At 45.6% G+C, this 14,211-nt stretch overlaps 1 protein-coding gene across 4 annotated transcripts in view; it reads left to right on the forward strand.

Annotated features, from left to right (window-relative positions):
• Positions 1 to 7,906: 7,906 nt before the first annotated feature.
• The window catches only part of LOC111969192 (serine/threonine-protein kinase BRSK2), a 192,979-nt gene continuing 186,674 nt past the window's right edge, over positions 7,907 to 14,211 (forward strand). For all 4 annotated transcript variants that reach the window (XM_023995137.2, XM_023995139.2, XM_023995138.2 and 1 more), the window contains exon 1: positions 7,907 to 8,367. In XM_023995137.2, coding sequence (XP_023850905.1) covers positions 8,277 to 8,367 — 91 coding nt within the window. In that variant the 5' untranslated portion in view covers positions 7,907 to 8,276. The remainder of the gene's footprint in view (positions 8,368 to 14,211) is intronic.

Below are 14,211 nucleotides of genomic sequence, written 5' to 3' on the forward strand. Positions count from 1 at the left end.
TGCATGGGAGAGGTCATGGGGATGGAGGAATTGTAGCGAGGTGAAGGATGGAGAGAGAGAGATGAAGGGATGGAAGGGGAGAGGATCGAAAGATGGGAGGGATGTCGAGAAGATGAAGAGATGAAGGCTGGAGGGGAGAGGTCGAGGGAGAGATGTAGAGAGATGGAGAGGTGGTGGGGAGCGGAGGAAGAGGAAAGTTTAGGTGGAGAAAGCGAGAGGGGAGGGGAGGTAGAAAGGTGGTGGGAGAGGGAAAGGATGAGATTAATGTGTAGAGAGATCGAAGAGAGAGAGAGAGGAGACGAGAGAGAGAGAGAGAGAGAGAGAGAGAGAGAGAGATGAGAGAGAGAGAGAGAGGAGAGAGGGAGTGAGAGAGAGAGAGAGAGAGAGAGAAGACGAGGGAGGGAGAGAGAGAGAGAGAGAAGAGAGAGGAAGAGAGGAGAAGAGAGAAGAGATGAGAGATATCAGGCATGGGTCAGTGTGTTTTGTCTTAAGTGTGACAGCTAGTAGAAAAAATAAGGCATGCTTCTTTGCTGTTCTACAGCATAGTTCAGCTAACAGTGTTCCTCAAGCCACCTTGTGATCTCACCACTGGTTGGACCATGCTTCTGATAAAACTTTTTTTTAACTTCAAATCTAATACAATCACCTATATTTGACTCATAGCACTTTTGTACAAACATCATTTGTCACAAATCTAGTTTTGACAAAAACCTCAGGCCTAAGCCATTCAAAATGAGCAAGTGTTGGGTTCTTGTATTGAATACATGTATATACAGACCAACAGTACTGTGTAAATTGTTGTGGTATGGAGTGAGTCCAACAACATAACATATTAAGTGTTACTATTTAACTAGATAGCAGCTGTACACTACTTTTATATGAAGGAAGTTCAGTTGTAAAATAATAATTACACCATAGAGAACCATTACGTACTCTAGTGTGTTTTGCTAGAGTGTGACAGCTAGAGAAAAAACAAGCATGCTCTTTGCTGTCTACAGCAATTAGTCTCAGCTAACAGTGTTCCTCAGCACCTGTGATCTCACACTGGTTGGACCATGCTCTGATAAAACTCTTTTTTTTTACTAAAATCAATACATCACCTTTATTTGGACTTCATAGCACTTTGTACAACATCATTTGTCACAATCTGTTTGACAAAAACCTCAGGGCCTAAGCCTTCAAAAGAGCAAGTGTGGGTTCTGTATAGACTACATGTATATACAGCCAACAGTACTGTGTAATTTAGTATCCACAATAAATTACATACAGTACATGTACACTCTTAGAAAAGAAGGTGCTACCTAGAACCATAACTGGTTATTCAATAGTCCTCTAAGGAACTCCTCTGAAAATGTCATATTTTTTGTTAATGTAACCCTTTCACCACTAAAATGTTCAGTAAAGCCTGGTCTCATAGACTAGGCGTAACATGGTAAAGAAAATCCGGGACACTCAAATTAGTATGATATGTTACGCAACCCSAAGGTTGCGAGTTTGAATCTCATCACGGACAACTTGAGCTAATTAGCAACTTTTCAACTACAGCACTTAATACTTTTTAGCTACTTTCAACTACTTAGCACGTTAGTTAACCCTTCCCCTAACACTAACCTTAACCCTTTACGCRAACCCTTCCCATAACCCTAACCCTTTTAGCTAACCCCTCCCCTAACCCTAACCTTGACCCTTTAACCTAACTCCTAAACTTAACCTTAACCCTAACCCTTAACCCTAACCCCTAGCCTAGCTAATATTAGCCACCTAGCCACCTAGCTAGAATTCATAACATATCATATGTTTTGCAACTTCGTAACATTTACTATGTTTTGCAAATTTGTTACAGATAATAGGAATTGTAATTTGTAAGATATCATACGAAATGGGTGATGGACATCCACAAATTAATACATACCATACCATACGAAACGTAACATATCATACGAAAAGGAGTCTCAAATTTTCGTACAGAATAATACTAAAGGCTCTGAAACCAGGTTAATCAGTAGAAACATTTCCCCCACCCAAGAGTTCTACATGGAACCAAAAAGGGTTCTCCTGTAGGGACAAAACAAATAACTGTGTAAATGTTTAAGAGTGTCCTGTAGGCATATTACAATACATTTTATTGGTGCAGTGTATTTCAGAGGGGTTGTCTACAAATGTAATTCCAGCATTTTAACAGATTAGACACCTGGACTCCAATATGATTATGGATACAAACATTCCCTTGGAGATATCTAGTGGCAGAGCCTTCCGGGCGATTCCACACCAGCGGGAGTGGAAAATATTTTTGGTATCTCAGATTGTTTTAGCTTTTCTCACGTAGAAACTTAATTGGGGGGAATGATGTTATAAATGCTTTTTTCATTTGTATCAAAAACCATTTTTAAGAAAATCATGAAGAAAATGGCAATTTCTTTGCCCTTTATAGACATATACATACCGCCTGTAGGACCCTATGATCTGTGAACCGTTCATGATTACAGACAACATCTTGGTGTCATTATACTCCTCATAGTGTGCTCTAAATAAAATATGGCGTWTGTATTGATTCTGAAATAAAAATCTTCACATTCATTTATTTAACATAATTTTTGGGGGAATATCTCAAAACAACTCTTTTTGATTTTGTTCATTTTTAGACACATTCTTTGTAAAAAAAAWATATACTATATAAATACATAACATTTACAGAGTGGGCTCTCCGGTGGATTCTGAAGGAATGATACATTTTATGAGCACCACAAACATTGTGAATGGGAAACTCCCTCTGCTAGTGACATGCTGAATGTGCAATCCTATAGTAGGGWTGTGATTGGTTAGTGACCTATAATGTACATTTCAATGTATAAAATGGGTCATATCATTAAAAGTATCAGAGCACACACTGACGCGTTTGAAGACTATATTGTTACAAACAATATCTCTACAAATTAGCTAAATAAATAAAAGTTGTTTGAGATATTAATACGTTTAATGTCGAATAAATGAATGTGAAAATGTGTCTTTCAGAATCTAGAAATACTCCATATTTGAGAAAACACCATAAGGAGTATAATAACACCAAAATGTTGTCCGTATCATGCATGGTTCACAGATCATAGAGTCTTACAGTTCTGAAAAGGCCTTAAGATTAACAATTTCATCATGATTTTCAACAACAAAATGTGTCATACAAATGTAAAAAGCACATTCTTACTCCCAATGACGTTTATATGTGAGAATTGCCAAAGCAATCTGTGGAGTGGAATCGCCCTTCCAGTCAGGATTAAGGGATTCATACTAAACATGACCCCCATGGCTATAGTGTTGCTTGTTCTTGTCCGACACAGTGAAAGTACGATGTCGCCTTCTACCTCAAGCTTTCAGTCCATTCGAGGTGTATTATAATTGATTCTCCCTGATGAAGGCTGTATGTCCTAATATGGACAGTGTATGTAATGCCGAAAAGGGTGGGGTTTTGCCTTCAATTTCCATTGTCCTCCAAGCGTGGCTGAATATCCCCTATCCATCCTGTTGGCATGGACCCGTGTTGTGTCAAATCACGTATCCATCCATAAGGGATCATAACACGGGGGATCATGTCCTCAGTGAGGACATATTGCGCCGTAACATACATTTAAGAGAAAGCACATGATGGATCCCTCTCATAGATACGGGTCGGGGGAGGGGTCACAAATAATTAACAGGAAGTGGTTTTGAGTGAAAGCTCTCTTGTGAGGGTGCATCTGAGGCCCCTTCCTATCTTGTTTAGGCAACCGAGGTGGGAGGACTTGGATAATGGGGGGAGGGGAAGAGAGGAGAGGAAGAGGGGGGAAGCCCCCATCTGTCACAAGACCTGGCTGGGTCAGTACTTTTGTTGTTTCAGGAGTGAATGAGATAGATGTAGGTGTGTTGTGTGTGTGTGTGTATGTGTGCCTGTGTGTGGTGTGTGTGTGTGTGTGTGCGTGTTGTGTGTGTGTGTGCTGTGTGTGTGTTGTGTGTGTGTCGTGTGGTGTGTGTGTGTGCTGTGTGGTGTGTTTGTGTGTGTGTGTGTGTGTGTGTGTGTGTGTGTGTGTGTGTGTGTGAGGAGAGATGGTAGTCAACACCATAAAGTAGGGACCAACCTCTGGTTTAATCAAGTGACCCAGTGTTACGCACATAAATGCATCAAACATGTGCATTCATGCACACACGAGAGCACACACACACATACACACACACACACACACACACACGCACACACAAAAACATCTAGTGAAAACATGTATTATATATATATATAGATATAGATATTTTTTGGTGGCATCATTATTTCCATAGGATCTCTTAAAAAAAAAATGTTCACCAAACATTTCAACCCATCAGCAACATAAGAAAAAATGGAGAAGGCCCTGATGCAGAGGTAGAGAGACCCTATAATGGTGCCGGAGGTGATGGCTGCTGTTTTACGGGCTCCTAACCTACAGTGCTATTTTGTTCGTTTTCCCCCCACAAAAGACAGAGGAAAAGGGGGGGTATGGTGGGATGCCTTGTAAGAATTCACCGSCGAGTAGGTAAACCACTAATACCCTCCGTATTGTTAGCCAACGTGTAATCATTGGAAAACAAACTGGACGATCTACGATTAAGACTATCCTACCAACATTAAAACTGTAATATCTTATGTTTCACCGAGACGTGGCTGAACAACGGCACYGATAATATAGCGCTGGCTGGCTTCTCCGTGTATGGGCAGGACAGAGCAGCTACGTCTGAGATGAGGGGTGGGGGTGTGTGTCTATTTAATAACTGGCAATAACTGCTGGTGCGCGATGACTAATATAAAGAAGTCTCGAGGTATTGCTCGCCTGATGTAGAATACCTCATGATAAGCTGTAGACCGCAATACCAAGAGTTCTCATCTATATTATTCGTAGCCATCTATTTACCACCACAAACCGATGCTGGAACTAAGATCGCACCCCAATGAGCTGTATAGGGCTATAAGCAAACAAAAAAATGCTCATCCAAAAGCAATGCTCCTAGTGGCCAGGGACTTTAATGCAGGCAAACTTAAATCCATTTTACCTCATTTCTACCAGCATGTCACATGTGCAACCAGAGGAAAAAAGCTCTAGATCAACTTTACTCCACACAACGAGAAGCATACAAAGCTCTCACTCGCCCTCCATTTGACAAATCTGATCATAATTCTATCCTCCTGATTCCTGCTTACAAGCAAAAAAACTAAAGCTGGAAGTACCAGTGACTCGTTCAATACGGAATTGGTCAGATGGCGCAGATGCTACGCAACAGGACTGTTTTGCTAGCACAGACTGGAATATGTTTCGGGATTCATCCAATGGCATTGAGGAGTATATAACTTCAGTCACCGGCTTCATCAATAAGTGCATCGACGACGTTGTCTCCACAGTGACCGTATATACATATCCCAACCAGAAGCCATGGATCACAGGCAACATCCGCACCGAGCGAAAGGCTAGAGCTGCCGCTTTCAAGGAGCTTATAAGAAATCCTGCTATGCCCTCAAACAAACAATCAAACAGGAAAAGCGTCAATACAGGACTTAGATTAAATCGTACTACACCGGCTCTGACGTTCGTTGGATGTGGCAGGGTTTGAAAAATATTATGGACTCCAAAGGGGAACCCAGCAGCGAGCTGCCCAGTGACGCGAGCCTTCTAGATGAGCTAAAAGCCTTTTATGCTCGCTTCGAGGCAAGCAACACTGAAGCATGCAAGAGAGCACCAGCTGTTCCAGATAACTGTGTSATCACGCTCTCCGTAGCCGATGTGAGCAAGACCTTTTAAACAGGTCAACATTCACAAAGACGCGGGGACAGACGGACTACCAGGTCGTGTACTCAAAGCATGCACAGACCATCTGGCAAGTGTCTTCTCTGACATTTTCAACCTCTCCCTGACCGAGTCTGTAAAAACTACATGTTTCAAACAGACCGCCATAGTCCCTGTGCCCAAGAAAGTGAAGGTAACCTGCCGAAACGATTACCGCCCCGTAGCACTCACTCATGTAGTCATGAAGTGCTTTGAAAGGCTGGTCCTGGCTCACATCAACACCATCATGCCGGGAAGCCCTAGACCCACTCCAATTCGCATACCGCCCCAACAGGTCCTCAGATGACCAAAATCTGAATCGCACTCCACACTGTCCTTTCCCACCTGGACAAAAGGAACACCTATGTGAGAATGCTGTTCATTGGCTATAGCTCAGCGTTTAACACCATAGTGCCCACAAAGCTCATCACTAAGCTAAAGACCCTGGGACTAAACACCTCCCTATGCAACTGGATCCTGGCCTGGATCCGGGCCTCCCCCAAGTGGTAAGGGCAGGCAATAACACATCTGCCACGCTGATCCTCAACACCGGGGCTGACAGCCTATAGACAGCCGATGAGACAGCCTATAYGGAGGATGTCAGAGACCTGGCAGTGTGGTGCCAGGACACCAACCTCTCCCTCAACGTGAGCAAGACAAGGGAGCTGATTGTGGACTATAGYAAACGGAGAGCCAAACAGGCCCCCATTAACATCGACGGGGCTGAAGTGGGTCCCCAGGTCCTCAATTATTTTTTACAGCTGCACCATCGAGAGCATCCTGACCGGTTGCATCACCGCCTGGTATGGCAACTGCTCGGCGTCTGACTCTAAGGCACTACAGAGGGTAGTGCATACGGCCCAGTACATCACTGGGGCCAAGCTTTCTGACATCCAGGACCTCTATACTTGGCGTGTCAGAGGGAGGCCCAAAAAATTGTCAAAGACTCCAGTCACCCAAGTCATGGACTGTTCTCTCTGCTACCGCAGGGCAAGCAGTACTGGAGTGCCAAGTCTAGGACAAAAGGCTCCTTATCAACTTCTACCCCCACGTCATAAGACTGCTGAACAATTAATCAAATTGCCACCTGGACTATTTACATTGACCCCCCCCTGTATTTACACTACTGCTACTTGCTGATATTATCTATGCATAGTCACTTTACAAATTACCTTGAGTAACCTGTACGTCCGCTCATTGACTAGGTACTGGTATCCCCTGTGTATAGCATCATTACTGTTATGTCATTTTCTTGTGTTACTTATTTATTTTAMTTTCACTTTAGTTAATTTAGTAAACATTTTCTTAACTCTATTTCTTGAACTGCATTGTTGGTTYAGGGCTTGTAAGTAAGCATTTCACMGTAAGGTCTACAGCTSTTGTATTCGGCACATTTGTCAAACAAAATTTGATCTGATTTGATGAGAGAGGGAAGATAGGAAGTGTCAGTGAAGGTGTGAGAAGGTAGACCTGGGGAAAATGTTACTGGTGATTTAGGAGGAGGAGTGGGGGAGAAGGAGGAGGAGAGGTTGGGACATAGGGACACAACCTGTACAGATGCTCAGACTGACATCAAAGTACTAAAGCAGCTATGAAGTAGGCTCTCTGAGGAGGAGCGACTGACAGGGAGCCAGCGAGGTAGGCTAGGGTAGCTACAGAGTGTTGCTAATACACCTAATCAGAAAGCCACTTGTTTTATTGGGTAAAGGCAAGACAGGATTTAGGATAGATTTTGTCACCAATTCTCTTTGCTGGTCACTATTCTATTATATAGTTGGTTTGTCAATGTTAATCACTTTTGTMAATATTTACAAATATGCTTGGCAAATACCAGGAGGCTACTGCGCTGATTCCCCCGTAATACTATTCTGTCACTTAGACCTGAATTAAATTAAGGGATTCCTTTATCTGGCCCGGGTTACCCCGATGGAAGGAGTTTAAACCGGGTGAAAAGTGATTSCATTCGTTTTGTGCAGCGTGCTGATTCCCCGCTTTCSCCCGATGACGTGCCGGGCCAACCAGCCCCTGCGTTGTGCGCGCTGTGCGCATGCGTATTCATAGAGCTCAGARGTTGGCGTCAGTCAGCACTAAAACACTATCCGGTTAGATTGCCCCGTCAACGGGTTGTGCCAAAGCTGTGTTCACCGCGTCTCGCTTCCTCTCCASAATACGAACACGGACGAAAAGAACACCATGTTATCCAGATTTAAAGACGCCACATTTCAGCAGTGAAAAGAGGAGGTAGAGACAGAGGGGAGTGAACTAACAAAATAGGTTAGAAAGGGAGAAGAAGAGAAGAGAGAATCCCACCGACCATCTGCGTGAGGCGAGAGAGAGGAGGCCAACCAGAGAGCAGCAGCCGAATGCGCTGTGGAATAACATACGGTTTCCGTTGATTTGAAACGAGAATTTTGAATTGTATTTATTATTCTGTGAGACGTATTACTAAATTCCCACAAAATGTCATCTTCTGGCAAAGACAACAGCGCACACTATATGAACTATGTGGGACCTTATCGTTTGGAAAAGACKCTCGGCAAAGGACAGACAGGTTAGTCCCTGTCGCTTGTCTAAACGTGGATGATGTGAACGCACTGGTTGTCTTTAATGGGTTATGCTGACATGGGCTAGGACATATGGGCTACTCTGTAGGTTATTGTGGGTTTGGTGGATTTGATTGAGGGTGCATCACTGACGTGCGGGCTGGTTACTTCTAGTTCCCACGAATTGCTTTTGACTCATTGCATCAATCGGGGTTGGGACTGTGCACTTGAATGTCTTATGTTGGATTATCCTAAAATTCTACTTCATAATAAAAGGGAATAAACTGGTCCGCTGGATACAGTTGGGCTACATGCAGTCCACACGGCTTACGTGTGATTGTTGAAATATAATAATATCCCTTTAATCCTCATTGCCAGACAACGGGAATATGGTATCGCAATGTTGTATGTTGTGGGTTTGTTACATTGTAGCGTGTCGCTGTCTTCGAACATTTGCCGGTTACAGTGTTGCATTGGGGAAGCCTGTGCTGATATCTGCCAAATGAGAGAGGGCAAGCTACTGCACAAGGCTGCTGTACCAGCGGTATGGTTTAACTGCCAGTCCCTGCAATGACAAGCACTAGCACCTATCCGTGCAATTTCTGCTGCAATTACAAATACTTTTCATCCCAAACTACACGCATGGGGTGAAATGTATTTTATTAACGAAAGATTGACGTAGTCGAGTGATTTCCTGATACCCTTTTTTTGTATCCGGCTAAAGCAGTTTTGATTCAAATTAAATAGCATATGTGGGAGGCATAGCATCCCCAAAAACCACTAGGCAATGATGTGGGTACCAATGTCATGTGGGTGCCACTGTAATAAACTATAGGCGACTTCTTTTGAAAGGTCTAATAAGAAAACAAGCTGTGTGTGCCCCCCCCCACCCCCCCCCATCATCTCTGATTCTCTTCTGGGCGCGCAATATCACGCGCCTATAGAGTGGTCTCAATCAAATGATCCCATAGCCTATTGGCTATAGGCTACGAAGTGCATGCTCAGAGAYGCACAGAGCAAAGTTATATTTCTAAGATGGCTGCTGGGATGGTGTAAATAAAACAAGGCTGCATTACACACTGCAATGGATATTCCAACCCTGAGCTCRTGCTGATCCCCCAAAATGTGTGTGCTGCCCAACCAATGCTGTACTGTGTAGGCCTACAGTGGCAGTTCAGGAGGAGAGTAAAATAATTATTTCGAAAATATCGATGGTCTAGTCCTAAAAAATGCATTATCTTMCGTGCGGACTAGCTTATAGCCTATGCACTGTTTAGTTTGAGTAGGAAAGGTGGAAGATGAGGAGGACCGGAGGTCAACTTTGATAGCTTGCCACTACTATAATTGATTTTAATCGAAACAATATGTTTGTTGCCCATGTTGCATTTATCAGAGTTATTGACCTCACAATAAGCCAGATTCGAGTAACTTACATTGTGGTGCTGAAACTTGAAGCAGCAGTCACGGCGAAATGACTTGAAAATGGACAGCTCATGGTGCTGAAAGTAGGCAAAATCGAGTAGGCGTAATTCATTTAAACCATCTTCAATTATACTAGACTTTACTAACAACAAGAGGGCTTTGTGTTTGAMCCTATTTCTTCCTATTCAAGAKATGAGAGGTAGGCCTTCCTGTTTCACAGACGAAATTAGGCTGTAGGTTGCTATACACATAGAAATGTCGGCCAATTCCTCCACCCAGCATGCGCTCTTTAAATAGCCTACCTCCGTGTCAGTGAAGGGCTGTTAAGTTAAAAACCTGGACTCGAATTTCGGGGTATGAATGTACATCATAGACCTACCTTTTATTAAAGTAAACGGTGAAAAGCACATGCCTACCCATTGTTAGTTTAAGATTTAGGAGAGAAAAAACAGATCCGTTTATATAAAGTGATCTGTAACAGCGCTTTGTTCCACGATGCTTTATGCTAGAAACAAGCTGTAAAATACCCTGGAAAGACACGACTCGGATGCATATGGGGATAACACTGTTTCATTTCGTTGACATTCAGAAGCTGAGCTACAACCTTCTACAGCCGAGGAGAAAAACTATAATTTTCTTGGAAAGTAATCTAATTTTGTCACTGTCTATTGATGAAGCTATTCACTCTCTGTACAATGGAAGATGTTTAAACCCAGACAGCTTTTAAGGAAATACTTGTGACCTTCTCTCGTTGAGTTAAGCCATGGAAGAAGGGTAGCCAGCTACTGTCTGAAAAGTAGGCCTAACTTTTGAAAGGGCCATGCTCAGATTCCTAATGACATCTCAGATGTAATTATTTGTAAACAGGGACAGTTTCGTTGCAAACAAGACACACTGATTTGGCARTGGAGAAACATGATATGAAGAACACATGTCTCTCTGTCCATTCTTAGCCTGTAGTTTCGGTAATTTTTGTGGTATTACAAATATTCTGCTAATATGTAAAATGACGTAGAATTGCATGAAATGTTTATAAAAGGCTATGTTTTTTTCTCTGACCTGCAAGTTAGATGATAGATTCATGAAATGTTTATATTATAAAGGAGATCTTTCCACCCCTACTATTGTCCACGGTGGTCTGTGACCCCAAACCTTCGGGCCTGCAGCCCGGTGAGCTATCAAAATCCTGCGTTGCCATGTAATGCTTACAGGACGAAGAACAATTTCTTAAACGGCAAATCCGAGGCTCTGGTCTATTCAAATAGTGAGGGTTAACTAGTGAGGGTGTACATACATACAGTAGCCTACTGTAACACACAAACTGCAATTTTCACTCCAAAGTCACTGCTGTTTACAGTGCTATGGACGAGAGAAAGGGGCAGAGTCCTATATGACCATGCAGGTTAGCGAGGTCACAAAGCAATTGGAACCCGTACTCTGGTCTCATTACCATATTTATGTGCAGGCTTTATTCCCTGGAATCCTTGTATCACGGCTCAGGAGACGTCCCATGTGCAGACAGTTTGAAGTAACAAATGTTTATTACAAAATCAGGAGGCACGCAAACGACAGGTCAAGGGCAGGCAGAGGTCAGTAATCCAGAGCAGAGTCCGAAAGGTACAGAACGGCAGGCAGGCTCAGGGTCAGAGCAGGCAGAGGTCAGTAAACCAGGGCAGAGTCACAAGGTACGGAACGACAGGCATGCTCGGGATCAGGGCAGGCAGAATGGTCAAAACGGGGAAAACAGGGATTAGAGAAAAAACAGGAGTAAAAGGGTTATGAGATATAGGTTTAATCCTAGACACATGAAAGGTGGGATGTATACGGCGGGTACGGGGCAACAGAAGACGAACAGCAGAGGGGCGAAGAATCTTGGAGATGTGGAAAGGGCCAATAAAACGGGGGAAAAGTTTGCGGGACTCCACCCGGAGGGGCAGATCTCGAGTGGACAGCCATACCCTCTGCCCGAGACAATACCAGGAAGCCGGGTTCCGGTGGCGGTCCACTTGTCGTCGATACCTGGAGGTGGTCTTGAGAAGAGACGACTGGGCTCTCTTCCAGGTACGGCGACAGCGGCGGACGAACATCTGGGCCGAGGGTATGCTGACCTCTTGCTCCGGGAAGAGCGGTGGCTGAGCGGGGGCACACGAGTTGCTGGCTCCAGATGGTGGTATTGGCAGAGACGAGGAAGCGAAGAGTCGTTTTCAGGTCTTGATTGGCTCGCTCTGACTGGCCGTTAGACTGAGGATGGAACCGAGAGGACAGGCTGGCCGACGACCCAAGGAGTGTGAAGAATGCCTTCCAGAACTGGGATGAGACCATGTCCACCGGGAGTCCATGGATCCGGAAGATATGTGCTGCACCATGAGCTGGGCCATCTCTTTGGCAGAGGGTAGCTTGGGGAGAGGAATGGGTGGCTTTGGAAAACCAGTCCACTACTGTCAGGATGACAGTGTTGCCATCAGATGAGGGGAGATCCGTGACAAAGTCCAGGGATATGTGAGACCAGAGACGGTGAGGGACAGGAAGTAGTTGAAGGAGACCAGCCGGAGCTTGCCGAGGAGTCTTGTTCTGCTCACTGATCATGCAGACGGTGATGTCAGGTACCATGGTACCTGGTACCAAAAGGCCACTAAAAGCATTGTCGCACAAAGGCCAGGGTCCGATGGGAGCCCGGGTGGCACGCAAGCCTGGAGCAGTGGGCCTACTTCAGGACCGAGGGATGGATAGCGTCAGGGGCAAACATCCGGTAATCTGGCCTCTCCCCGGGGTTCGGGTGGGAATGCTGCTCCTCACGGACCTGATTTTCTATTCCCCAGCTGACTGCGATCGCCAGGCACGAGGTGGATGGATGGTCTCGGAGTCCGAAGGTGCAGCCGTGGGGCTATAGCGGCGTGACAGTGCATCCGCCTTGACATTCTTGGATCCCTGTCGGTAGGAGAGGGAGAAGTTAAACCGGGTGAAAATCAGGGCCCACCTAGCTTGCCTGGAATTCAGAGACTTGGCTGTGTGGAGATATTCCAAGTTCTTGTGGTCCATCCACACAATGAAAGGATGTTCCGCCCCCTCCAACCAGTGCCTCCACTCCTCCGACGCCATCTTCACCGCGAGAAGCTCACAATTCCCCACATTGTAGTTCCTCTCCGAGGCTTTAAGATGATGGGCGAAGAAGGCGCAGGGATGTAACTTGAGGTCCAGGGTGGAACGCTGGGACAGAACAGCCCCCACTCCGACATCTGAAGCGTTGGCCTCCACCACGAACTGACGAGACAGGTCAGGATGCACCAATATGGGAGCTGTGGTGAAGCGCAGCTTGAGGTCCTGGAACACCTGGTCAGCAGCTGGGGACCACATGAACGGGAACTTGGGAGAGGTGAGAGCAGACAGGTGGGAAGCCAGGGTGCTATAACCCTGGATAAAGCAGCGATAAAAGTTGTAAAATCCCAGGAAACGTTGCAGCTGCACTGTGGGAGCATTGGTAAGACCAAATGGCATGACCAGATATTCGTAGTGACCGCTGGCTGTGTTGAAGGCAGTCTTCCACTCGTCCTCTTCCTGTATCCGCACCAGGTGGTAGGCGTTCTGCAGGTCCAACTTGGAGATCATAGTTTCCCCCTTGAGCGTCTCGAAGACCGAGGCAATGAGTGGTAGCGGGTAGCGGTTCTTAACCATGATGTCAATGAGGCCATGGTAGTCGATGCACTGGGGCAGGGCTTTGTCCTTCTCCACAAAGAAGAACCCTGTGCCGGCGGGGGAGGCAGAAGGATGGATACACACTGCAGCTAGGGAGTGTCGGGGACTTCCGGGATGCCTCGGAGGCAAGGTGGAGTCCTTGGGCAGGCGAGTGGAATCGGACCTCTCCTTCCTACGTTCCCGTAGCCGCCCATCGATCCGGATGGTCAAGGCGATGAGCGAGTCGAGATCCGTTGGTAGTTCCCGGACTGCTAGCTCGTCCTTAACTTCTTCTGATAATCCGTGCAGGAACATGGTAAACAGCGATTCCGGAATCAGGCACTCTCAGCTGCCAAAGTGCGGAAATCCACTGTATAGTCTGCCACACTGCAGGAGACTTGCCGAAGCAACTTCCGGGCAGCCTCTCTCCCAGACATTGGAGAATCAAAAACCTTTTTCACCTCCGCCACGAACTCCTCCAGATTGAAGCATACGGCCGACTATTATTCCCACACTGCCGTAGCCCAGGTGAGAGCCCTCCCGGACATCAGCGTGTTGAGGTACGCTATCTTCGAGCGGTCCGAGGGGAAGGAAGAGGGCTGCAGCTCGAAGATGAGAGAACACTGAGTGAGAAACGCCTGACAGGTTCCCGACTCTCCAGCAAAGCTTTCTGGGGGAGGTAAGCGTGGTTCTCGAGAACCGGCGTGACCAGGGGAGCCGCGCTGCTAACAGCCAGGCTACTGAGGGGCTGGGAGGTT

This window comes from Salvelinus sp. IW2-2015, linkage group LG10 (genome assembly GCF_002910315.2).
Source record: "Salvelinus sp. IW2-2015 linkage group LG10, ASM291031v2, whole genome shotgun sequence".
Lineage (NCBI taxonomy): Eukaryota > Metazoa > Chordata > Actinopteri > Salmoniformes > Salmonidae > Salvelinus > Salvelinus sp. IW2-2015.